At 59.7% G+C, this 23,383-nt stretch overlaps 1 protein-coding gene across 1 annotated transcript in view; it reads right to left on the reverse strand.

Moving 5' to 3' along the window:
* Nucleotides 1-23,383, reverse strand: part of BIN1 (bridging integrator 1) — a 56,893-nt gene that overhangs the window by 7,601 nt on the left and 25,909 nt on the right. Inside the window, 11 exon segments of the mRNA XM_014482491.2 lie at nucleotides 839-967; nucleotides 2,188-2,213; nucleotides 2,216-2,334; nucleotides 5,344-5,426; nucleotides 6,808-6,883; nucleotides 7,058-7,143; nucleotides 11,631-11,738; nucleotides 12,626-12,721; nucleotides 13,409-13,503; nucleotides 13,720-13,774; nucleotides 19,466-19,546. Coding sequence (XP_014337977.2) covers nucleotides 839-967; nucleotides 2,188-2,213; nucleotides 2,216-2,334; nucleotides 5,344-5,426; nucleotides 6,808-6,883; nucleotides 7,058-7,143; nucleotides 11,631-11,738; nucleotides 12,626-12,721; nucleotides 13,409-13,503; nucleotides 13,720-13,774; nucleotides 19,466-19,546 — 954 coding nt within the window.

The following is a 23,383-nucleotide window of genomic DNA, read 5'->3' on the forward strand; positions in this document are numbered from 1 at the left end:
ACCCCTGGCAGGGCAAGCCCACAGGAGCACTGCGACTCGGGGCCCAGCGCAGGTTGGGACTGGCTGGCCTACACAAAAGGTGAGCCCGGCACAGACAGGGAGGCCTGGAAGCCAGGCTTGGAGAGGTCGGCATACTGTGGCCTCTGTGAGCTGATCTGACTGCGGGCAGCCCGCCTCTTCTGCCACCAAAGCGACCTTCCCTGCTCCGCCCTCCCTTCGTCCTTCTGGGAACGGGCGTTGCACGCCTCTGAGGGCGGGTACAGCAGCCTCTCTGCTCTGTGACCCGGCCACTGCCGCACCTCCGTGTGGTGACGGCAATTCTAGAAGCTGGAGTCTTGGTGCCTTGGAGGGCTCCCGAACCGGTCCGGTGGCCTCCTCACCTGACACTGAACTCCTGCCCCTCCTGAGCCTGCCTCCCGCCACTCCCAGCCTATATACAAGCTGCCGCCTCTGGCTACAGCTTGCGTCTGCTCACAGCCACTTGGCAAACTTCACCTGCTCCAGGAAGTCTTCCCTGATTGGCCCAATTCCTCTGAGCCGCCCAGCCCTCTGGGCCACAATGTCAACGGACTCTGGAGGCCACTGTTGAGTCAGCCATCTCTATGAGGACCATTTCCCCTTGTCCCTCCATTTGGCCACATGCTCAGAGAGAAATGAAGAATGATGGGCGGGGGAGTGGACGGATGTGCGAGAAGGAGGCTCAGAACCAATCCCTGCAGTCAGCCTCCTGGGTCCTGAGGCACAGGCACAGGGCATGGGATGGAGGGGAAGGCCATGCACGCCCCGAAAGAGCAAGAGAAGGCGGAGAGAGAGCTGGGCCGCGGTGGCCGCGGCTGACCTGGGAAGGGGTGGTCACGCTGATCTCAGGGACAAACGTGTCGTCAAACAAGCTGAGGATCTGCTCCTGCTTGACCTCCTTGGACGGGGTGTGTTTGGGAGGCGGAGGGACTGGTGGGCCTTTCCGAAGCTGGGGGTCGGCGGCAGGTGAGGGGGCCGCGTGGAAAGGCGCAGCAGAGCGCGGGGGTGGGGGGGACAGAGACAAAGCCATGGTTAGTCACCGCCCAGCCACGGCCCCACCAGCAACCAAGGAACACAGGCAGGGAAAGCCATCACCCCCAAGACACCGACCCGGAGACCACAAGGGCCCCTGGGAGCGGCCGAGGCCCGGCGGTCAGGAGCCCTGCAGAGAGAGGTGGGTCAGAGGGCAAGGGAGTGAGACAGGAGAAAGGGAGAGAGCAAGACAGAAAAGAAGGCAAGACGGGCCTGCCGGGCTGTCAGGGGCCACGTCGGAGGGTCCGGCTCCTGCTGCCCTTGGTGGGGAAGCTGAGGAGAGAAACAGGAGCTGAGAGAGAGCCAGCACCCAGGCCCCCTGCCCCTCTGCCCAGCCTCCTGCCCCCGCCCCCGGAGGAGCTGCAGTCCAGACTCTGGAGGCCACCATGCAGCCAGGGCCCCGCCGAGGGCCACACATCTGCCCACCAAGCCTGGGTTTCCTCACTTGTCAAGTTGAGGCGATAAGAGTATCCACCTCACAGGCTGGTGTGAGGACAATGAATGAAAATACAGAAAGGCTGGCGCAGGGTGCGGCCCAGAGTAAGTGTCCGAGTGTGGGCTCTCATCACCCTCTCAGCATCGCTCTCCTAATCAGCTGTGAAGCGGGCCTGCAACCGGCAGAGCTGCAGCCGGGAGCCCAGTGGCTGGTTGTGGGGGCGGGGGGGGGTCGGTCAGCCCATCAGGGTTCAGATGGGGCTGCACAGTGGACCCCACTCCTCCTTTCTCCCTTTCTGGCTCCTGGGGATGCTGCAGAAACCTGGAAGAAACTGGGTTGGGGGGAGGGCCCTCACCGAGCCCCTCCTCTTGCCGGCCCTTTCAGGGTCCTGGGTGCCCTCCACCCCCACAAGAAAGGAGGTGAGGCAGAGGGAGAGGCGGCCACCTTGGCAGACCCAGATGCTCTGGGGGCTGAGGGCCCTGGAGCCTGTGTCTCCGCAAGAAAGAAAGATGGAGAGAGTTCAGCAGCCCGGAGGCCAGGGAAAGGGAAGAAGGGGTGCCGCAGCAGGGTGGGGGCACCAGACTGTCACAGATGCCCTGGGAGGGGCCGAGCCCACAGGGACAGGGGACTGGAAGGAGCCGGGACGACGGCAGAGCAGGAAGAAGCAAGGGAGGGGACAGGCCACCAAGACAGGCACCTACCTGAGACGGGGACTTGGGGAGGGTGGCCCCGGGGTGGCGCCGCCAGCCGGCTCGGGCTCATGGTTGACTCTGATCTCGGGGGTGGCAGCAGGGGAGCCATCAGGCGGCGGTGAGGGGCTCTTGTTCCCTTTCGCAGGCACGTTGTCACTGCAGAGAGAGAGGAGGGAGAGAGAGCCCGATGGAGGGAGGCTGAGGTGTCCAAGAGGGAGAGAGGAAACGTGTGTGTGTGTGACAGGCTGTGTGCACGCACCAATGCCCTGGGGACCTGTGTATGGAAATGTGCATGCACATGTGTGTGTGTCCATGTAGATCCTGGGAGACTCAGGGTGCTTGTGTGTCCACAGACTCACTGTGAAAATATGACACCCATGTGTGCATGAGTGCATGTCCCCACACATTTATGTGTGAATGTGCATAAGAACAGGTGGAAATGAGGCCACACAGGCATGAGCACTGGGAACACGCAGGTATCTGCAGCAGGGCCTGCCCTGGACACAGTGACAACCCCACCCCAGCTGGAGGAGCAGGGAGGGTCCCTGGGAGGCATCACCAGGCGGGATCCCCAGCCTCGTGCAGGGGCGCTGAGCCCACAGCAGGAGAAAGCCAAACATCCTAGAAGCAAAGAGAGTATCATCCGACATGGCACGCAGCAGCCCCTGTGCTCAGGGCGAGCCTGCTCCTCAGCCTGACCCCAGGGGCCTCCGGGCAGGCCTGCCTGCCATCTGCCCTCACCCCAGCCAGCCCCACCTCCAGGGCCCGGCTCCCCACCACACCAGAGTGGCTGGCTCCAAGCTCTTGCTCCTGCGGGTCCTCCCAGGGAACCTGGGTGATCAGCAGAGGCCACAGGCAGAGGGGATAAATAAAGGGGGTGCTTCAGAGCCTGGATGAAGTGGGAGAAGCCGTCAAGTCTCAGTACCGACAAGGACAAACGGCATGCACAGCCCACCACTTGGGCACAAAGGGGCAGAAATAGACATCTATGTTGTACTTGCCTGGAGAGACTCTAGAACAGTGCTGACCGAGACCAGCCCCACCTACAGGGGGCTGCTTACACTTATGTTTGAAAAGTGAAAGTGAAAGTCGCTCAGCCATGTCTGACTCTTTGCAACCCCATGGACTATACAGTCCATGGAATTCTCCAGGCCAGAATACAGGAGTGGGTAGCCTTTCTCTTCTCTAGACAATCTTCCCAACTCAGGGATTGAACTCAGGTCTCCCGCATTGCGGGCAGATTCTTTACCAGCAGAGCCAAGGGAAGCCCAAGAATACTGGAGTCGGTAGCCTATCCCTTCTCCAGGGGATCTTCCCAACCCAGGAATCGAACCGGTGTCTCCTGCATTGCAGGCGGATTCTTTACCAACTGAGCTATCAGGGAAGCCCATATTTTATGTTTATATTAAATGAAAATGCAGCTCCTCGGTCACAAGGGCTACATTTTAAGTGTCCCCTGGCCACATGGGGTGGACAGACACCATGTTGGATAGGGCAAGTCCAGAAGGACAGACAGAAACTAGGAACCCTGTCACCTGCCCGGGGTGTCTTTGCCTCCTTAAAGACTGCATATACATCCAGTACATGAACACGCACACACGCACACAGAATTCCTACAATCTGGCATGCTGCAGCAACGCTCTCCCCGAGCCTCCCAGGCCTCCCTTCTGGCGGATCCTCCACTCCTGTTTGGGCTGCAGCCCGAGAGGAACGTGCTAAGGTGGTCTGCCCACCCTCCCCTCCGCCCGATTCCCACCGACACCTCTCTGCCCTCTGCCACCCCAAGACACACCACACACGGGAAGGCGGGTTAGGGGTTAGTGGCGCCCTCGGCTGGGCCAGGCGCATGCATGGGGGTCTGGGGGCTGTCCTCAGAGGCCCCCACAGCACAGCACTCCCTACTGGTACCTGTTCTTCTTTCTGCGCAGCCGGGAGAACAGTTTAGTTTTCTTTCTGTGGGGGCGGATGGGACGTGGAGGCCTTCATTTGGGGGAATGAGGATGTGGGACTGGCCTGACCCCTTCCCTCGCCGGCAGCCCCTCTGCTTGGAGGAAGACTAAGGGCTGAAGCACCCCCGACTCCCTGGGTGTGAAGAGGCCCCAGGCCTGCCCACGATCCCTGCTGTCCAGGGCCAAGGCCTTGGCATCCGGCCAAGCGCCCTGAGGCGGTGTTGGCAGAACGAGCAGCAGACGCCCCCTGAGACAGAGCTTGGTGGGCGGCTCTCGGCGGGACAATGCCAGCCGCCCTCCCTGCCTGGGGTCCAGCCACAGGAGCTCAGGACCCGGGAAGGAGCCGGGTCAGCGGACCAGCACGGGGCCCCGGGAGAAGGCCACTGGGCTGCCCTGGGGGCCACTCTGGAGTAAAGGAGACATACGAGCCTCCTTTGCAGCCCGTCCTCTCCTCTCAGACCAGCCTTTTCCCAAGGGCAGCCTGGCCCCACTGCCTGCACGGTCCCCCTCCTCAACCACCCTGCGAGTGCCGCCCTGACCTCCAGGCAGGAAGGTGACCTGTGAAACCGACGCCCCTGGCCTTCATTTCCTGCAGGGCAGCCTGTGGGCTGCTCCCACACTGTGTTTTCAGCGGGGAGTGGGGCAGTGACAGTCACGGAATACTGACTGCCTTCCTCCTCCCCAGGTACCCCAAGAACCTGATGCAACCACCCTGCGTGGTTGATAAGGAAAGCGAGGCGCACCGCAGCGCTCCACGCCATGCCGTGACGCACGGCACCTCAAGGACAGAGATGAAGGGAAGCCCCAGACTCGCTGTGGTTTCCTGGGGGCTGCGGGCCAGGCGCATCCCCTCCTCCCTTGAGGTTCCCCTCAGGAAGCAGGGCTCTCCTCCGTGCCGTGAGTGGTGGAAGGGGGCTCCCCGCTGCGAGGATCCCCTGAGTCCTTCAGCCCCAGCCCTGCCTGCAAAGCAGTGGACGCACCGCTTCTGGGCTCCACGGTGGAGGAAGCCAGGCACGCACTGGGGGAGCCACAGACTGCCCGGGGTCGCTCCTTCTCAGATGGGACACAGCCAAGGAGAACGGGCGCCTTCGCCTGCTCCCCTGAGCACAAGGGAGGCCAAGCCAGAAAGGCTGAACCCACAGGGGACCGCAGGAAGATGCCTTGCCCCAGCGGACACCTCCCGCAGCCCCCCAGCGCCCTCAGGGGACTCACACACCTAGGCTGGGCCTTGACTGTGAACGTGTTGCTCCCGTGCTGCTTCTCCAGACTGATGAGCACATCGTTGAGGTTCTGGTTGAGCTGCAGGAGGGACAGCAAGCATGTTGGGTGGGGGCCACCAACCAGCCCCACCTCCCAGCGAAATCCCTGCCTCTCTTCTACCCTGGTCCTGCCCTGTGCCTCTGCTTGGACCAGGAACAAGCTCTTGTCTCTCCATCAGTGGGAGCTGGGAGCCAGCACACCAACCCCAGAAAGAAAACCAAAGAGGAGGAAGTGGGCTGCGCTGCTTAGCATCACGGTTTCTGCGGACCATCTTTTTCTTCTTTCTACTTACAGGCACTTCCTAAAATGCCACACAAAGCTTGTACTGTTTTATTTTGCTTGTTCTTTTTTTTTTTTTTTTTCCAATTTTGCAAATGAACTGTTGATCCTAATTGCTGAAGTCATTTGCCAAGATGCTTTCAGGCCACGTTACAACTGACAGAGATTTCACCAAAAGCACCAGCAGGATGAGGGACTGACCCCATGCATCTTGTGGTTCTGCTTACTGAAAATATTTCCCTCTCCTTCAGCCACTAGGAAGCCCAGAGCTGAATCTTCCTCCTGACTTTACAAATATTTTCTCCCCAAAACACATCTCTGTTTTTTTCTTTTAATTTTTCACAAGTTGTCTCATACTGAAGGGAAGAAGGAAAAGAAGGAAGGAAAAGGGAAAAAAGGAAAAATCAGGCAGAAAACAATACTCAGGGTGGTCCCTCAGGACAGGCCCCAAGGTGGCCAAAGCCTTTTTCCTGTCCTGGGCTTGGAATCCCCCATGATCTATAGCTTCATTCTTCTGGGCCCTGGAGACAGTCAGGCCCACCCACGGCACAGGGAAGGAGGAAGTTGCCAACATGAGGTTTTTACAACTCAGCTTTGCAGTTTAACTGCCATTTTCATCAAAATGAAAATAATACAACATAGGAATTTAAGCTAATCAGACCCCATCTTACATCAGATTCCAGTAGGTAAGGCAAATCTGCTTTAATGTCTTCAGGAATATTAAAAATTTTTTTTAATTGGAAAAATTTTACTATTTATCATCAGCCTACAAATTGGGAAACCACCACCATTTTCTAACACTGAGCTCCCTGGGCCAAGGCTGCCTGAGAACATTTCTCCAGTTTGAGGGCCGCTGGCCCTGCCCAAGCAAGGAGGAAAGAACTGGGAGCAGGGCAGGGGCTAGGGCTAGACCCGTGGGGCTGGCTTGCAGCCTCCCAGTGCACCCAGCAGCTCCTACTGGGCCCTGACCCTGTTCCTCAAGGGCAGAGGCTCAGAGGGGGCGCTGCGGTAACCTGTGTCTCTAACCCCCGCAGGGAAGAGGGAGACGGGCCACCCTGTGCCGCTGACCCTGACCCTCGGCAGGTGGAGCATGGCCCTGGGTGAGGGGGTGAGGGGCCTGCGGGGGAGGAAAGGGACCTACCTTACTCATTTCCTTGTGGAAGTTTTCCTCCAGGCCCGCAATGCTCTGAAATGTGTTGACATAGAAACCCACACGGCTGCAGTACACAGGGAAGAAGGGCCAGGTGGATTACAGGTCAGGGTGGGCAGCCCGGGAGAGCCATACCTCCACCTCACCAACCCCAGCCCCGGGAGGCCATGGAGCAGAGCAGCACAGCCCTGCAGCCTCCGGAGGGTGGCCGAGGCTCTGCCCGCCCCCTCCCACCCCTCACCTGTTCCACAGGGATGGCAGCTCCTCCTGCAGATCCACATTCATCTCCTCAAACACCTTCTGGGCTTTGATGAGCTCCTCCTCAGCCTGGGGGGTGGGATGGGTCATTCCCCTCTGCAGGGCCTGTGTCCTAGCCAGCCCAGGCTAGGCCAGGCCCCCACCAAGACCTACTCTCTCCAGTGCACTGGAACCAGGGCTCCGGGCAAGACAGGCTGAACTAGCTGTGGACGCCTGGGCAGACCTCCCCGATCTCCTCCCCCGCAACCCCGGGGTGCGCCGGGCAGGGGGCAGTAGAGCAGCCATGGCCAATGAGAGAACCCCCATCTGGTCCAGGTGCCTCAGGGGGCCCCGAGGAAAGAATGGAGCACACGAGAAGGCGCCGGCCAAGGGGACAAGGGGGCTGAGGCCCAGGCAGGCCACGAGGCCCCAGATCCAGCCAGGTGGGACCCTGTCCTCTCACACTGGAGCCCCTCTCAGGCTCAGGGTCTGCCTGCTGCCCAGCACTCTGGCCCTGGCCCATGCTGGCCCCTCTGACTTCTCCTTCTCCTTTCCCAGGGCCGGCCCCTACTCAGCCTCCACCACCAGGCTGACTTCACTTCCATGGGAGAAGCTTTCCGACCCTCTCCTCTGACCCCTCTCTCCTGACACTTCCCCAACAGAGGCAGGAGCTCGGGGACATGCGGAGAGGCAGGTGAGAGGGCAGGCGAGGAGTGGGCTGGGCTGCTGGGCAAGGTGCCTGTGCCCCCTCCCAGGCCAGCCCGCGCCCTCCATGCCTGCACACACACACCAGTTGGTGGCACTAAGGCCCCATGGCAGAATCCTAGAAAGGCGGGAGCTGGGCGGAGGGCGGAGGTGAGTCACAGACCCCGGCCCCAGAAAGGGCTCTGCTGGCTCATTCTGGAGAGCGCTGCAGGAAATGGTGACTCAGGGGGGTGACTTGGATTCGGGGTCTGAGTCACAGCCCAGGAACGTGGTGGCCTCGCCCAGGAGAAAACTTCCCTCCAGCAGCCTCACGTTCTCAGGCCAGCTGGCCTGAACGCCACACTGCTGCAGAGCACACCAGAGCTGCCCGTCCCACTTAAGCCCACCCGGCTGTCCATGCAGCTACAGACACCGGGATCAGCCCAAGTCACATCCTATTCCTTCTGTGTCTGGCCCAGCCAGGATGACTAGGGAACCGGAGGAGAGAGGGGTCACCACGCTCCTGACTCCATCACCTTGAGGTTGTTGGAACTTGCTAGACTGAGCATGAGCGTCTCATCTAACTTTTTTAAAATCTCATTTAAAAATTAAAGGGAGTATAAGAAATCAAAGAAATGTCTCTAAATATGCATGCCTCTGGCCACACCTAGAATGGATTAGACCTGGGGTGCCCTCCAGGCCAGAAGCCAGATCATCCCTGTCTTAATTCTCTGAGAACCCCAGTGCCTGAAAGGGGCTACCACCCTCAAAACAGTGACTCCCACACTTCCAGACACCAGAGCCTCACACGTCACGTGTACTTCCCATTCAAGTGCCCACTGGCTGGTTCAAGTCCCACTTCCTCCAGGACACTGACCTCCCCGGCTTCCGTACCCACAGAGACCACCCCTCTGGTCCCCACGATGCTGGTCCTAACTCCTCGAGTGTACAAGCATGGCCAAGACGGTGTGGACGGCACAGCAGTTCACAGCTGGACACCAAGCTCTGTTCACAGAGCTCAGCAATGCTGCAAAGGGCAGGGTGGCTTTGTTTTAGAGTTCCTAGAAGTCAGGGCCTATCCTTTATTTCCTTTGAGTCACATTCTTCATATTCTGGCTCTTTCAGAAATACAAGGGGTGGCAGGAGGCGGGGGGAGAGCTGTCCCTTGCTGGGGAGACCTTGCAGCCCCCGTGGCTCCACTACACGCCTCCGCACACGGGGAACAGTGACAAAGTGACGCCCTTGCCATGCAGCCTGTCACCAGGGTCCTGCAGGCAGCTTTGGGGAGACCATGACACGTGTGGAGAGCAGCTTGGAACCAGACCAGGGAACACCCAGAGCTGGACAGCTCAGGAGAACACAGGCTCAGGAGCTGGTGCTGTCCCTCCAAAGTCAAGTCAGCCAGCAAAGGCGGCACAGGGCCCCAAGTACCCCAGCTCACTGCCAGCCAGTTGCCTGAAGGCTCCCCAGCCCCCGGCCAGGGGTGAGGCAGGGTGAGGAAGAAAGAAGAGAGGCTCAGATGAAAACTGGATCCAAATGGGAATGTAATTTGGCCAAAAGGCAAAACATCTGCCGTCCAACATCCAGAGACGAGATCCCGTGCCCTGGCTTCTCCTGCCAATCCTCCAGGGTGGGGGGTGAAGGTGGGGGATGGGACCCTACCAGCTGGATCCCCAACCACACCCATCCCAGGAGCCCCAAATCGGCCATGGCCACCACCCTGGCCCCACAGTCTCCCAGGAGCTTATCCCACTGGACTAAAATGTTCACCTGGCATCCTCCCAAACCCATTTCAGGGAAAATTATGCAGAAATCCTGGCCCTGGGTCAGTGGCCCCATTATTCCCCCTCCAGCCCGAAGTCCTGAACTCTACAGGCGGGACAGGCCAGTCCCTCAGCACTCCCGCAGGCTGACCTAACCCAGGCCATCTCCCCTAGACCAGAAAGAGGTGGGGCTGTCACTCAGAGCCTCTAAAGTCAGCCCACAGCTCTGGCCTAAGAGAAATCAGGCAGCAGGGTGAATAAGAAATTGGGCCACGAGCCCCTGCTAAACCCAGCCCTCTCCACATCACAGGTATCCAATACATGTGAGTTGAAGATGATGAAATCAGAAGTGGCCCAGAAAACATGGGGCAGCTGCCTGGAGAGAAACCCAACCTCCTCAGTGGGGCCTGTCTCCTGCCCCCTCCCAGGACCACAAAGTGCTGCTACAGTCATGTCAGTGTCACTGACTGAGAACCATGAGGCTACCTCTCCCAGGGCACTGCTTCATGGTCCTTACCAGGACCCAGCCCACTCCTATTGCCAGGATAGTAGTATCACTTTGTGCAAAGAGCCTCCTCCAGGAAGCCCTCTGGGACCACTGTGATATAGACTGTTTGCCCTCCGTGGAATTCCCAAAGAGCCAGTCCTTTCGGCCCAGGTCTCAGTATCCCAGCCAGACTGAAGAGCCTTCTCAGCGTCCCCTCAGGGGCACCCTGGGGCCTACAGGTCCAAGGGTCACCATGACTCTGGCCAGTTGTGGCAGGACCACCCACAGGGACCCCCAGTCTAGGGAGCTAGGAGAATGACCCAGGCCTTGAGGTGGGTGAGCCCCAACTCAGTCACTAAATGGCTCTGGGAACTGGGCAGGAGATCCGGCCTCTCTGGACGGGTTTGTCTCCTCAGCAAACCCAGGTTAACCGCACAGTTCTTATGAGGTTTGAAGGACAATGCACTAAAGACACCACATCTGTCCCTGCAAGAGCCCTCACAGAGGACAAAGAGTCTGAGGCTTTCCTGGGCTCCTGGAGGCTAGGATTTCAGAGTCGGAGCCGGGACGACCAGAGGTCCAGGCGCTAGGACAGAGATGGCCATCCCAGGTTAACCGGAGCCCCAGCCCCCATCCACATCCTCCCTTTGAAAGCAGGAGGTCTCCCAGCAGAGACATTTGAAAACAGCCCTGCCTCCCAACCGGGGAAAGAGTCGAGCCCTCCCCAACCCCCCAGTAGGGCTGGGCAGACGGGCACCCAGCACCACCCAGCACCAAGGACAGGACGACAGACCAGAAGGCGCCAGCACGTGCAAGGTTAGAAGCCAGTGTCACCTGATTTCGGAGCAGGTTAGTTTGAGCTACGAGATGAGCCTGCAGTTTGCCTTGGCACCACTGGGGGGCGGCTTTCTCAAGCAGCGAGACAGGCTAGGGGTGGGGAGGGGAGGTCAAGGCCAAGGAGAGTAGAGAGAGAGGAGGGAGACGGGGAGAGAGAAACGACACAGACATTAAACACCACATCCAAACGTCTCCAGGGCAGTGACGGAGCCCTGCCACCCTCCAGAGGGCCAGCCCCCACAGCAGGTAAAGGCCCCTGAGGCTGAGAGAATTAAGGGGAGCCCCGAGGAAGGCGGAGAATTGGGTGAACTCCAGCTGCAAAGCAGAATATGAGAATCGTTAGCAAGGGCAGACAGACTCAGCAAGCAGCTCCTGCCCTGGGGGCACTCACTGCGGGGCAAATGTGGGTGCACCCCCCCCGACCCGACCCGGCTTGTTCCAGCTGAGACAGGTTCACATTGGATCCGGTGATGGAATTCCACTCGGAGCACACCAGGCCAGGAGGGGCTGGGCCAGTGAAACCCAAGCCAGGCCTGCTCTCATCCTGGAAAGTGGCCTCAGGACAGGCGGAGGGGCCAGGCGGGGGCCCCACCCATTAGGCCCACGAGGCCTCCCACTCACTCGCCCTGGACCTGTGACCCGAACTAGTCACCGGAGGTGAACCCCTCTGCAAAGGGGGCCGAGGACCCCTGCCCGCCAGGGCGCAGTGACAAGCCTGCAGAGGGGGTGGTGGACCAGCCCAGGAGGAAGGCACCCTGTGGAGACTCCCGAGGACTCTCCCCCAGCAGCCACACGGCCAGCCTTACCTTAGCAATTTTGGCTTCATCCTTCTTTTTGGCGGTTTGAAGGGACTCGTAATGGTGCCGGGCACTGTCGTAGTCCACCAGCTTCCGCCCACGCTTGGCAATGCGTGACTGAAGTATAGGAAGGAGGAGGCAGCTGAACAGGGCCTGACGCCCATGCTGAGATGCTGACCCAGGCAAGGGGGACTGGATGAACCCGGAGGGCTTAGGGCCGCCGACCCCAGGCTCAGCAAGTCTGTCTCACAGATGCCCGAGACACTCGAGTGAACATTTCTGGCAGCAAAGAGCTCACCCCTTGAAGGCTTCTCTCCTCCTGAGCCACCCCACCAGCCTCCCTCCTGCACTCTCTGTAAAACTCCTTCAGGAGCCTTTGCACTGTGTGGCCGGGGGCCAGCATGGAGTGTGACCCCTCCAGAGGATCAGGCCCAGCACCACGGTCACTACCTGAGCTCTAGACAACTGTGCCTGTGTGTCGGGGGCACCTGGGCTCCCAGGTGCCTCCGTGGAGATCCTGACACACCGACCAGTCCTCAGTCCTAACTCACCTGGGCCCGGCAAGGGCAGCTGGCGTTTTGAACACACGCAGTCACACAGATACATCCAGATAAGAGGCGACGCACACAATGATACACACCTTCCCTTGCAAGCACAGAGTCTCATACAGGGCATACAACGCCAGGCCTTCCAGCCCCTTAATACACGTCGTCAGCCCTAGAGTCACTCCACAGTTACATGGCCCCACATGCACATGCTCCACGAGGTCTCTTTCCACAGCCCAGAGACCCACAGGTACAGGGTTTCCAGCTCAGAAAGGCCCAGGCCTGGGGACTGGAAGGCCAGCCTCAGAGGGAGCAGCCCCAGAGGATGAACTGGGAGGCGAAGGGGAGGCCTGCCTCCAGCCCTGGGCTGCCTGCATGCCCCCGCACCCCTCTCCCACTCCCGCCCCCCGACACAGGCTGCCAGGCCGCAGCAGGATGGAGGGCCAGAGCACCGCTCACCTTGATGTCAGGAAACTGGCCCAGGTACGTGTCCATGGTCAGCAGCGCCTGGTCCACCAGCTTCTGGTGGTAATCCATCCAGAGCAGGTCATTGTTCTGCAGAAGGCGAGAGCACAGGCGTGCACACTGGCGCGCTGGGCTGCAGCAGGGCCAGCTCCCCCTCCCGGGGACCCAGGGGCCAGCCCCGTCACCCCACAGCTGGGTGGCACCTCAGAACCTCAGACTGGTGGTGGTGGTGGTGGCTTAGTCACTAAGTCGTGTGCGACTCTTACAACCCCATGAACTATAGCCCACCAGGCTCCTCTGTCCATGGGATCCTCCAGGCAAAAATACTGGAGTGGGTAGCCATTCCCTTCTCCAGGGGGTCTTCCCGACCCAGGAATTGAACCCGGGTCTCCTGCATCACAGGCAGATTCTTTACCAACTGAGCGATGAGGGAAGCGCAACCTCATCTATAAAACAGGGTCACAAGTCCTGCCTTTTCACAAGGTGACCTTGAGGATGAGATACGCCCAGGGCTGGTGGGGTCCGGGAGGGAGGCTTCTGGAGCCAGGCGATGCGACTCAGAGAGGAGAGATGCCTCCAGACACCACAGGAAACGCATCTCAGCGTGACGTCTCAGAGGAGAAAATGACCCCCAGAGAGGGGCGGGGCCTTGCCCAAGAGCACCTGGCACGTGGGAACGGGAAGGGCTGTTCCCAGAGGGTGCAGGGTGCGATGGGCGGCCAGCTGAGGTCAGAGGCCCCTCAGGGCAAGGACCAAGGCCGCTGGGCCCACACTCACCTCAGCGATTTTGCTTGCTTCATCCCTGCCAGGCCAGTCGGGCTCGTACACCTCCTGCAGACACTCGTTCAGCTTCTTGGAGGCCTCATGCATGGCTGGTGGGAAGACAGGCCACACTGCAGGCAGGGCTGGTGGCGGGGGCAGGGGGCGCAGGGGCTACCCCTGCCCCCACCCCTGAAGGCCCAGGAGGTGTGTGGACATACCTGGCAGCCCTGCTCCCCTCCCAGCTTTGCATCCATCAGCTCCACCTGGGGAAGGCCCCGCTCGGTGTCCCAGGAAGCCCACCCGTCCAGGCTGGGCCTGCCCCTTACCTTTGACCGAGGCCAGGTAGGTCCGGAGGTCCTTCTGCAGGCGGGTGCCCTCGGTCTACAAAGAGAACGACAAGGAGAAGGGGAGGGCCTGGAGCACAGCCCACACCTGCCCCCTGCCTTCTGCATCCTGGGGACACCTGCCACGGATGGGCTGTCTACTGCAAAGCATCGGGTCTACGGGAGACCAGATAGGAAAACACCCTGGCTTTGGGGTATGGCGGCTACTGCCTCTCTGGCCACAGACACACACTGAGCTCCCACCTGGGGAGCCCTGTGCCTGAAGGGACATTCACCTTCTCTCCCAGGCACTGTTCTCAGCCCTGGAAGGAAGGCAGCAAGACAGGGACCCTCCACCCTGGACGAGACACTGGAGCACAGCCCGTGTGTAAGATGGGACCAGTGGGTGGCAAGCCTGCCCTCAGGCAACCATGAGCCAGGTGACCGACAAGCACAGGAAGATGATGGGGGTACAGGGACCACCCAGCACCTGGTCCTGAAAGCTTGGGTTCTGCCTGAGGCCAGCTGGCTCCCAGCGCATCCCACCGGAGATGGGGGGCCGGGGGCAGGCCTTTACAGGGTCAGGAGGGTTCTGATGGACAGAGGACGACCTGCTGGGGAGAGGAGAGACCCAGAAGGGGGGAGGCCTTTGAAAGGAATGCAGAGAAGGGTGGGGTCGTGTCCAGGCTTCTCAGGACACCGGCCCTGTTGAGAGGGAAGATGCAGGGGAAAGGGGAAAGGGGGGAGTGGCCCAGGGAATGAAACCCTCGGAGCTGGGAGGGCAGCCCCAGGGGCTTCCTGGAGCAGTAGGGCCAGCAGAGCGGTAAAACCACGGGCGCAGCCTCAACTCCCTCTGGCGTCAGCAGGAGGCAGGAGCAGGAAAGCTGAGCTCCAGGTGTGAGGACGGGTGAGCTGGCTGAGGCCAGCAAGGAAAGTCTGAGACTCCCGCCAGGGAGATGCTGAAGTTTCCAGAAGCCGTATGGAATGCAGGAGATTCCACACACAGGCTGTGGGGCTGTGGAGACCCAGCTCTGTCTCTACTAGACACATGTGTTCAGGCACTTCAGTCGTGTCCAACTCTGTGTGACCCCATGGACTGTAGCCCGCCAGGCTCCTCTGTCAATGGAATTCTCCAGGCAAGAATACTGGAGTGGGGGCCCATTTCCTTCTACATACTAGACACGTAACCCTAAGAAAGTTACTGAACCTCTCGGAGCCTCAGTCTCCTCATCTGTCAACCGGGTCAAATGACCCTGGCCTGGGAGACCACAAGCACATGGGCATGGAGCACCTGCAGGGTGCCCGGCACATCGCAGGCACCGGGAGTGGCTTCACTGCGGCCGTGAAGAGCAGCCTCAGGAGGCGGGCTCTACCCTGGGCACCACGATGGGTGTGGAGGGGGACACAAGGGAGCCCGGCTTCTGGAGGGCCGTGAGTGGCTGAGCCTGGGGCTGGCCTCCTGGGCCCCCGCCAGCCCATGCCTCAGGGACACCTTGTGTGGAAGTCTCGCTCTCTGAGGGAGACCTAAACAGACCACGGCAGCAAGCTGTAGTCCCGGAAGACCTGAGCCCCTACAGGGCTCCACCTGCCAGCCTGGAGCTCCTGCCTGAGACAGAAGTGGTCTCCACCCCTGCCAGTCAAACAACGCCCCTGCCGAGAGCAGGCCAGGACGCGGGCCCCAGGCATGGGCCCACCCCAGCACCCTCAAATCGCTCCTGTCCCCCTGCAAACCGGGCCCCTCCTCCTGGCCAGAGCCCTCTCCTCCTGCCCTGAAGTCCTCAGAGTTGGGGCACAGTTCCTCACTGGGGCCAGAACGTCCCACACATAGCCTCTCGACGCCACTGCGCCACCTGAGGAAAAGGAAGCTGAGAGGTTCCGAGACTTGCCCAGGATCACACTGGCACAGGGAGAGCTGGTGAGAACCTCCAAGTCCCGGGCACGTGGGCCCCAGTTTGCTGAATTGGTCTTGACAGGGCCAGGAACACAGGCAACTGCCTATTCGTTACGACAAATGCAGCAATGGGACAGCAGACACCACACAGAGAGGGTTCCAGGGCATCACGTTAAAAACGGAGACCCTCTCCCAGACTCCTTCAGTCCCCATGGAGTATACAACCCTGGCCACGTAGGAATCTCCCAAACATCCAAGTTCAAGGCGTGCTGATTAGAGTAGGAAACCAAGGCCAGCCCACAAGCACTCACACCTCCCTGGAAGCCCATCGGGGCCATGCGTGGTCCCGAGATGGGGGCAAGAGGAAGGGTCTACCCCACTCCCCATGTAGCCTCCCCAGTCTTAACAGTTAAGTGCTGTGGTGGTAGAGACGAGGATTTAAGTGTACCTATGATGCGATGCTCTTGTATTCATCCGATGTCAGAATCTTCCAGACCCAGCTTCTCTTCCCACCAAGCCTCATCAGCTTGCTCCCCTCCCCACTGTCCCCCAACATCTGTCTACAAGGCACCCAGGGAAAGGGGTCACCCACAGGGCAGGCTGCTGTGCTTGCCCAGGCTTCAGGCTGTACCAGGGCCCCTTGTGCTTCCCAAACAAGGCCATGCTGTGAGCAGGCACACTGGGCACAGATGTGCAAGGGCCGCCCGGGGCCCTGCCTCCCCTGTGCCAACTGCAGCTGGTCCCCAGTGTCGACGTCCCCCTCCCGGGGCTCCCAGCCAGCTGCTTCCTCAGGCGGCCCTGGCAGCAGGCTACCCTCCACCCTGGCTCTGAGAAACATCTCTCTGGAGGTCCCTGGGCTCTAACCATATGCCTTTCAGAGCAGCTGGGGGAAGGAGAAAGTTCTGGAGCCACTGCCCTCAGCCTGCTCTCCTGGCAGCCCAGGACTAACACCAGGTGTGGCCCCACAAGCCGGCCAGCAGGCACTCCACACCCCCCACACCTCCCTCCAAAGGCTATCCCCAACTCCCTGACGTCAGCCCCCATCTTCCCAGGGAAGTGCTCCCTCCACCGACCCCTCTGGCTCCAGCTGGACTCGTGAACCTCTGTGGTCAGTGCCAGAGGATCTCCACGTGATAGCCAGGGATGCCCACTTGGAGGAGAGCCCTGGGTGGGCCCTGAAGAATAAGAAGGAACCAAACCTGCCCTATCTCATTGACAAATAGCAACTCTGAGCCCTGGGGAGCCAGGTCCAGGCGGTCCCCTAGGAGGAAGAGGCTGAGCCATCTGGAGGACCCAAGAATGGCTCCAAGGATCTGAGCTGGATTTAAAACACTTGGGTGGGTGAGAGTGTGAGTGAGCCCTCCAGGGCTTCACAAAGAGGACAGGGCCAGGGATGCCAGACCTGAAGCTGAGTGGGCCCAGAGTGGCTATGTAAACTGGGTCCCTGTGAAAGCAGGCGACAGCAAGGCGACCCAGCCCCTCTCCTAGGGCCCACCCCCAGAGGAAGGCGTGGGGGACTCGTGTCCTTGAAGCCCAAACTCCCCGCCATCCCTGGCCCCAACTGGCGCTGGCGCACTAGGCTTGGCGTTCCCAGAGGAAGAGCAGGGCTCCCCATGCTCAAGCTTCACTTCGCCTTTCCCAGGGCTCCTCACACCCCGCAGCTTTCTGAATTCACTTCCCTGAGAAGAGTGATCCTCACTTAGTGACCCCACCCCCAGGCCCCAGTCACCCCCACACACCAATCAAATCCAGAACTGTCCAGCTGCCCTAACTCCTAAGGGAGGGTTACCCTGAACCTCAAACGAGACCTCATATTTGCCCACTCCTGCTTCTACCCTCGGCCCCTGAGAAGCTGACCACACCACCCAATCTGCGGGCAGACAGAGCACCAGCTCAAATGACCACCCATATCCACAGCCAGGGAGCCAAAAGCACTGGCTATCTTTAGCCCTAGCCTCACTCCCCAGCCGCTCTGGGCAAGGATCAGTGACTGCCTGCCAAAAGCCAGGGAGCCAGAGGGGACTTCAGTGTTCTTCTTCAAGCCTCCACTTTGAAGGTGAGAAAACCGAGGCCCAAGGGGCGAGCGGTCACCCAGAGCCAAACAAGCCGTCTCTGCTATGGGCTTTGAAACACCTCCCATTACTGGCCTCGGGGGACAAGCAGCCATGGGGGCTCCCAACCCTGCTCTGAGGAACCCCTCAGTTGAGCCTCTCTGGCAGGTGAGGGTGACTTGGCCCTGGGCCCTCTCCCAGCACGCACACTTGCCCTATCCCAGCATGCCCTCTGATCCTCTCCCAGCATGCTCCCCGGCCTTCTCCCAGCATGCTCCCTGGCCCTCCCCCAGCATGCTCCCAGCCTTCCTACCATCATGCTCCCCGGCCTTCTACCATCATGCTCCCTGGCCCTCTCCCAGCATGCTCCCCAGCCCTTTCCCAGTATGTTCCCCGGTCCTCTCCCAGCATGCTCCCTGGCCTTCTCCCAGCATGCTCCTCGTCCCTCTCCCAGCATGCTCCCCGTCCCTCTCCCAGCATGCTCCCCGGCCTTCTCCCAGCATGCTCCCTGGCCCTCTCCCAGCATGCTCCCCAGCCTTCTCCCAGCATGCTCCCTGGCCTTCTCCCATCATGCTCCCTGGCCCTCTCCCAACTGCTCCCAGCCACGGGCCAGTGAGCTGTCAGAGTTTTTCAAAGGAGGCCCCTTCTCCCAGAGGTTCCCTTCCAGCCACAGAAGCATTGGTGGGTATCTTCTGTGCTTTCTGAGGCCTCAGATGTGGACCAGGAGTAGGAAGAGGCCTGGTCCCTCCCAGCCCCCAGTCTAGGCCCACCAGCCCCTTTCCTAGCAAAGCTTAGATCTTGACCTCATTGCCAACACTCATGCCCACTCCTGTGGCCTCTTCTGGCCTCCATTCCTGTCTGTCACTCACTGGGACTGGTTTGCAGAAGCCACAGAGCCATGGCCCAGCTCTCTGTCCCTGCTTCCTTGGCCTTTCCCAGGGAGGAGAGAATCACCAGAGTCATTTCACTCCCAACTTCTACTATCTTCAGATACAGTCACCAAAGTGGCTTATTCTAGACTTAGCAGATCTGAGGGGGGAATGTCTCGAGCACAACCCAGTCAAGGTATTTAGGGCCCTTTGGGGTCAGGACATCCTCCCTTGGATAAAACCACTGCCCCCCAGGCTGTCCACATAATTAAGGCCCTTCTGTCACCAGCCCTTGGTCTATAAAAGAAAATGCTAAGGATGTCCTTTAATTCATTTGCAGTTTTTAGAACCAGAGAAGTATGGGTCTGAATCCACTCCCAAAGCTGGATGGCCTTGGGCAGATTACCCAACTTCTCTAAGCCTCAACTGCTTCATCTACGAAAGGGGAGCACTGATACCAGTTGCCTTACAGGGGTGTCGGAGGGATCCACAAGCCATCTACAAATGGCCCGGCCTGGAGCCCACCACTCAGCCAGGCACAGTCGACACTCAGCGGGTACCCAATCAAACCCAGCCTGCTCCGCTCCCGTATTAAACCTTGCAGATACCACTCTCCTCACAGGACACTTCTAGAGAGCCCACCTGCCTCGACACTGAAGGTTGCCCAGAATCTGGCCGTGATCTAACACTCACTCCCACTCCCACCCCGCCCCACCTTACATCTTACCTAAAGTAAACCCCCACACTCCCCCTCTTCCCCTAGTCCATAGCCAGTGCCAGTGCCCCCTCCTCCAAGAAGTCTTCCATGACATGCCAGCCCACACTAATCCCTTCTCAAGCTCTTCTACTCCACAAATTCAGCTCTTGACATTTTCCACCTGGCAGGCACAGTTCCATTTTTCACAAGCTCCGGAAGGCCAAGGGCCACCCATACTCACCAGCTGCTTGTTGAAATTCTGGACACACTGTTCAAACTGCTCATCCTTTGTCTCATCCGCCTTCCCCAGTTTCTGGAGGACCTTCCAAGGCAGAGGGAGAAGGGAAGAATGTTACACTGAGAAGGAAAGTAGCCAAACCAAGAGCACCAGATCATCAATACCACAGACTCCTCTTCACCCCAGCAGGGTTCTGGGAGGGCCATGGCCAGGATCACCCAGCCCAGGCCACCAGGACCACCAGAGGTCTTGTGGTTGCTGTGACCCCCAAGGGCCTGAGGGACTGAGATCTCTCCCTCCTCTTCTCAGGGCTCACCCATCTGTCAAGAGGAGGAGCTTAGGACAGGCTTGCTGTAGTGACAGAAACCAGGAGTACGAGGGGTTGGGTGCCCCTCCCAGCTGATATCACACCGCAGCCCTGGCTGCTACACCCCAACCTGGCAACTGAAAAGTGAGCCAAACACCAGGGGGCCGGCGGGGGTGGCCCCACCTCCCCACAGGACTCCATTTCTTGGGCCCACTGCTCACAAATCCTAGAGGGAGGGGCAGGGAGGTAATCACTCCAGGACCAGGAGGGAAGGGAGGGCTGGCGGAGGGTCAGGCTCTTGCTGTCACTAGGAGTCAGCTTCCAATCTGCCTAGATTTCCAGTTGAGACCCATTCTAGCCCGTATCTAGACGCCCTCCCACTCCTGTAACTGACACCAGCACACACACATTCATGCACACAGAGGCACCCAAAAGCACGTACACACGGGCTCACAGACACACACCCTATTCCTGACATCTCAGAGGCTGACTCTCCCCTCGATGAGTCACGGCTGTCCCTTCTTGGCGGTGTCAAAGAGAAGAAGTGGCAGGCACAGGTGGGGAGATGGATGGGTGAAGGCAGAGAGAGACCCAAAGTCTGGAGAGGGAGAAAGCTCTAGAAAAAGAAGAAAGTGGACCAGGAGCCTGAAAGCCCTGAGCAGAAGGGCTGGCCCACCAGGTTCTCCCAGACTCCCAGCTCCCGCTGCCTCCAACTCCGGAGTTCTCTTTGGTTAGAAAGAGAGGGAGTTCAAGAAGCAAGGATGGGTGAGGGCAACAGGGGAAGAGCAGAGAAAAATAAGAGATGGGGTACAGGTTAGGCAGAGAGGGGGTGAGGTGTGCAGGGAGAGACGGAGGCAGAGGCCCCCTCCACAGGCCTGGGCAGGCACCTCCACGGGAAGCAGAAGGAACAACATGGAGATGATGGTCAGCAGAGAGTGACCAAAACCCAACAAGAATAAGAAGGAAGCACATGGCTCCGGTTAGGGGTGGCAGGTGGAGGAGAAAAACAGGTGAGCTCCCAGCAGGGAGGAGCTCAGATGGGGTTGGAACACCAGGTCGGGGTCCTGGACCGAGGGATGCCCGGTCTCAGAACAGAGCCTAGACCCTCCCGAACCCCGACTGACCCTAGGGTGGCCTGCGCTGCCCTGCTCCCCCTCCCCCACCTGCCCAGGAGCCACAGCGAGGCCAGTCAGCTCTCTGACCCTCTCTCTCATCGTGTAATGAATTTGGCCATCTCTTGCCAGGCACTTGCTCTGTGCCCTTGGCATCTCTACTGGGGAAGCAGACCGATCAGACAAGGGTCCAGTCCCAAGACAGAGGGAAGTACATGAGACTGTGGGAGCCCAGGATGGAGATCCTATCCAGCCTGGGTAATCAAGGAAAACTTCCTGGGAGAAGTGGCAGCTCAGACTGAGAGGAGCGCTGGCAGCAGGAGGACCAGAAAGATGAGGTCCATTGTTAGGGAATTTTAAGACGCTCAAGGTGACTCGAGGTCGCACAGGAGGGAGAGGGAAGGCGGTGGGGAGCAGTGCACATTGGGGAGCGGCCCCCAGTAACCCTGTCAGGACACTGTCCATCAGGCAAGGGCAACCGGATGCCAAGTGTGGCAGTGAACTGAGGAGAAAAACCAAACCACCATGAGCAAGAAAACGGGCACTTCCCTCGATCTGGGCTCCCCCTTCCCTTGGCAGCCACATCCGGCCGGCCCCATGGGAACAGGGTGGAGCTTCGGGGGTGCCTGGCCCACCTGACACTGGGCACGGGCAGGTGACTCACCCCCGTCCACGCCAAGGAGAGAAGTGGACCACCAGGCGGGAAAGAACTTCCAAAAGCCAGCATGGCCCACCGGAGCAAACCAGAGGCTCCTAGGGAGCAGAGCCCGGCCGGCCCTCAGGCAGGGGGACTGGGAGTGACGCTATCTGCCCACTGCCTCTCCTTCTCCCTGCGGAGATGCTCACAATCAGCGGAGCTGCCAGTCCCCTCCCCGCCATCGGGGTCCCGAGGAGGCCCAGATATCCACACCTGGCTCCAGGCATCAAACACAGCCGCGTGGCTCACCAGCCAGCGGTAGCTACCAGTGAGACCTTCAGGCCTTGAGAAAGAGGCCAGCCATGGTGACATGCCAGGCAGTGAGAAGAACCCTGAGAAAAGGAACTCTTACTGTCTCTCTGAATCTCAAGCACCTTGTCAAGAAACAGAACATTAGCGTCCACCTTAAGGCTCACGTGAAACATGTCTCCACATCTAGCCCATAACAGGTACTCAAGTACAGGGCTTTCAGAGCTGTCTTTACACAGCTGAGGGCTGGGCCTGACATGAACCCACCCTCCTAGTCCATACGGATGGCATCCCAAGATGCCAGACAGAAGGCAAGTATGCACACTCTGTACTCGAATACATAGGCAGGCAGGTGCACACAGCCAACTCCTGTTTATCCTTTAAAACCTTGCTCAGGCGACATGTCCTCTGAAGCTGCCCTCTCCGTCCTCCCCCGACTCTACCACTTAGGGCCTGGGACCAGCTCTCCTCATTGCCTGGGGGTCTGCCTCTGGCCCCACCAAGCCTGCACAGCCTGAGGTCGAGGACAGTGTCCAGCCTTCCTGCGTCCCCAGCTCACTGACAGGGCTGAGCACAGGGTCAACACACAACACGTTCTCATCTGAGCTGTGAACTTTGAGGTCAGAGTCACAACCTAGAACAAAACAGCCCGTCTCTCAGTTTCCTGTTACGTAAAATGAGAGGGTCTGTATGGAGAACCGAGAAGGCAATGGCAACCCACTCCAGTACTCTTGCCTGGGGAATCCCATGGTTGGAGGAGCCTGGTGGGCTGCAGTCCATGGGGTCGCGAAGAGTTGGACATGACTGAGCAACCTCACTTTCACTTTTCACTTTCATGCACTGGAGAAAGAAATGGCAACCCACTCCAGTATGCTTGCCTGGAGAATCCCGGGGCGGGGAGCCTGGTGGGCGGCTGTCTATGGAGTGGCACAGAGTCGGACACGACTGACGTGACTTAGCAGCAGCAGCATATGGAGAATACTTAACCTGACACGCAGAGAGCTCACCATGAAGGTAGCCATTAGGATCAGGGGTTAGAACTGGCATTCACATGAATCTGAGGTCTGGTCTCAGAATCTGGGGAAGCAGTTGGCTCCAGTGGGTCCCACTGGGCCCTGCAGGATGCTGCAGAGGGGGATGACCAGCACGGCTCTGCGTGAGCTCCAGCCAGCTGCTCGCCTCGCCTCTGATAGCTCAGTGCCCGCCTGTGCCACAGCACGTGGAGGCTCAGGCCTTGTCTCCTCCTCACTGTACCTGCCTCGCTCCACAGAAAGGAGGACGAGGGCACACACCCTGGGGCCCTGTCCTTGGGGGAAGCCCCCAGTGCGGCTACAGGGGGGAACAAGCTGGGCACCACCCACCCCAGGACAGAGACCGGGACTAAACTTGGCGCAGTGAAACCCCACAGCCCTGACGGCTACCTGTTTCCCACCCTCCGGAGCACGGCTCCTGCTGCACCCCAGACACTGGGAAAGAGGCCCTTCCCACTGGCCCCTGGGGCACCTGGACCCCACCGTATCCTGCCCTGCCACCCAACAGCTGCTGAGCCCTGCCTG

Source organism: Bos mutus, chromosome 2, assembly GCF_027580195.1.
Source record: "Bos mutus isolate GX-2022 chromosome 2, NWIPB_WYAK_1.1, whole genome shotgun sequence".
Classification (NCBI taxonomy): Eukaryota; Metazoa; Chordata; class Mammalia; order Artiodactyla; family Bovidae; genus Bos; species Bos mutus.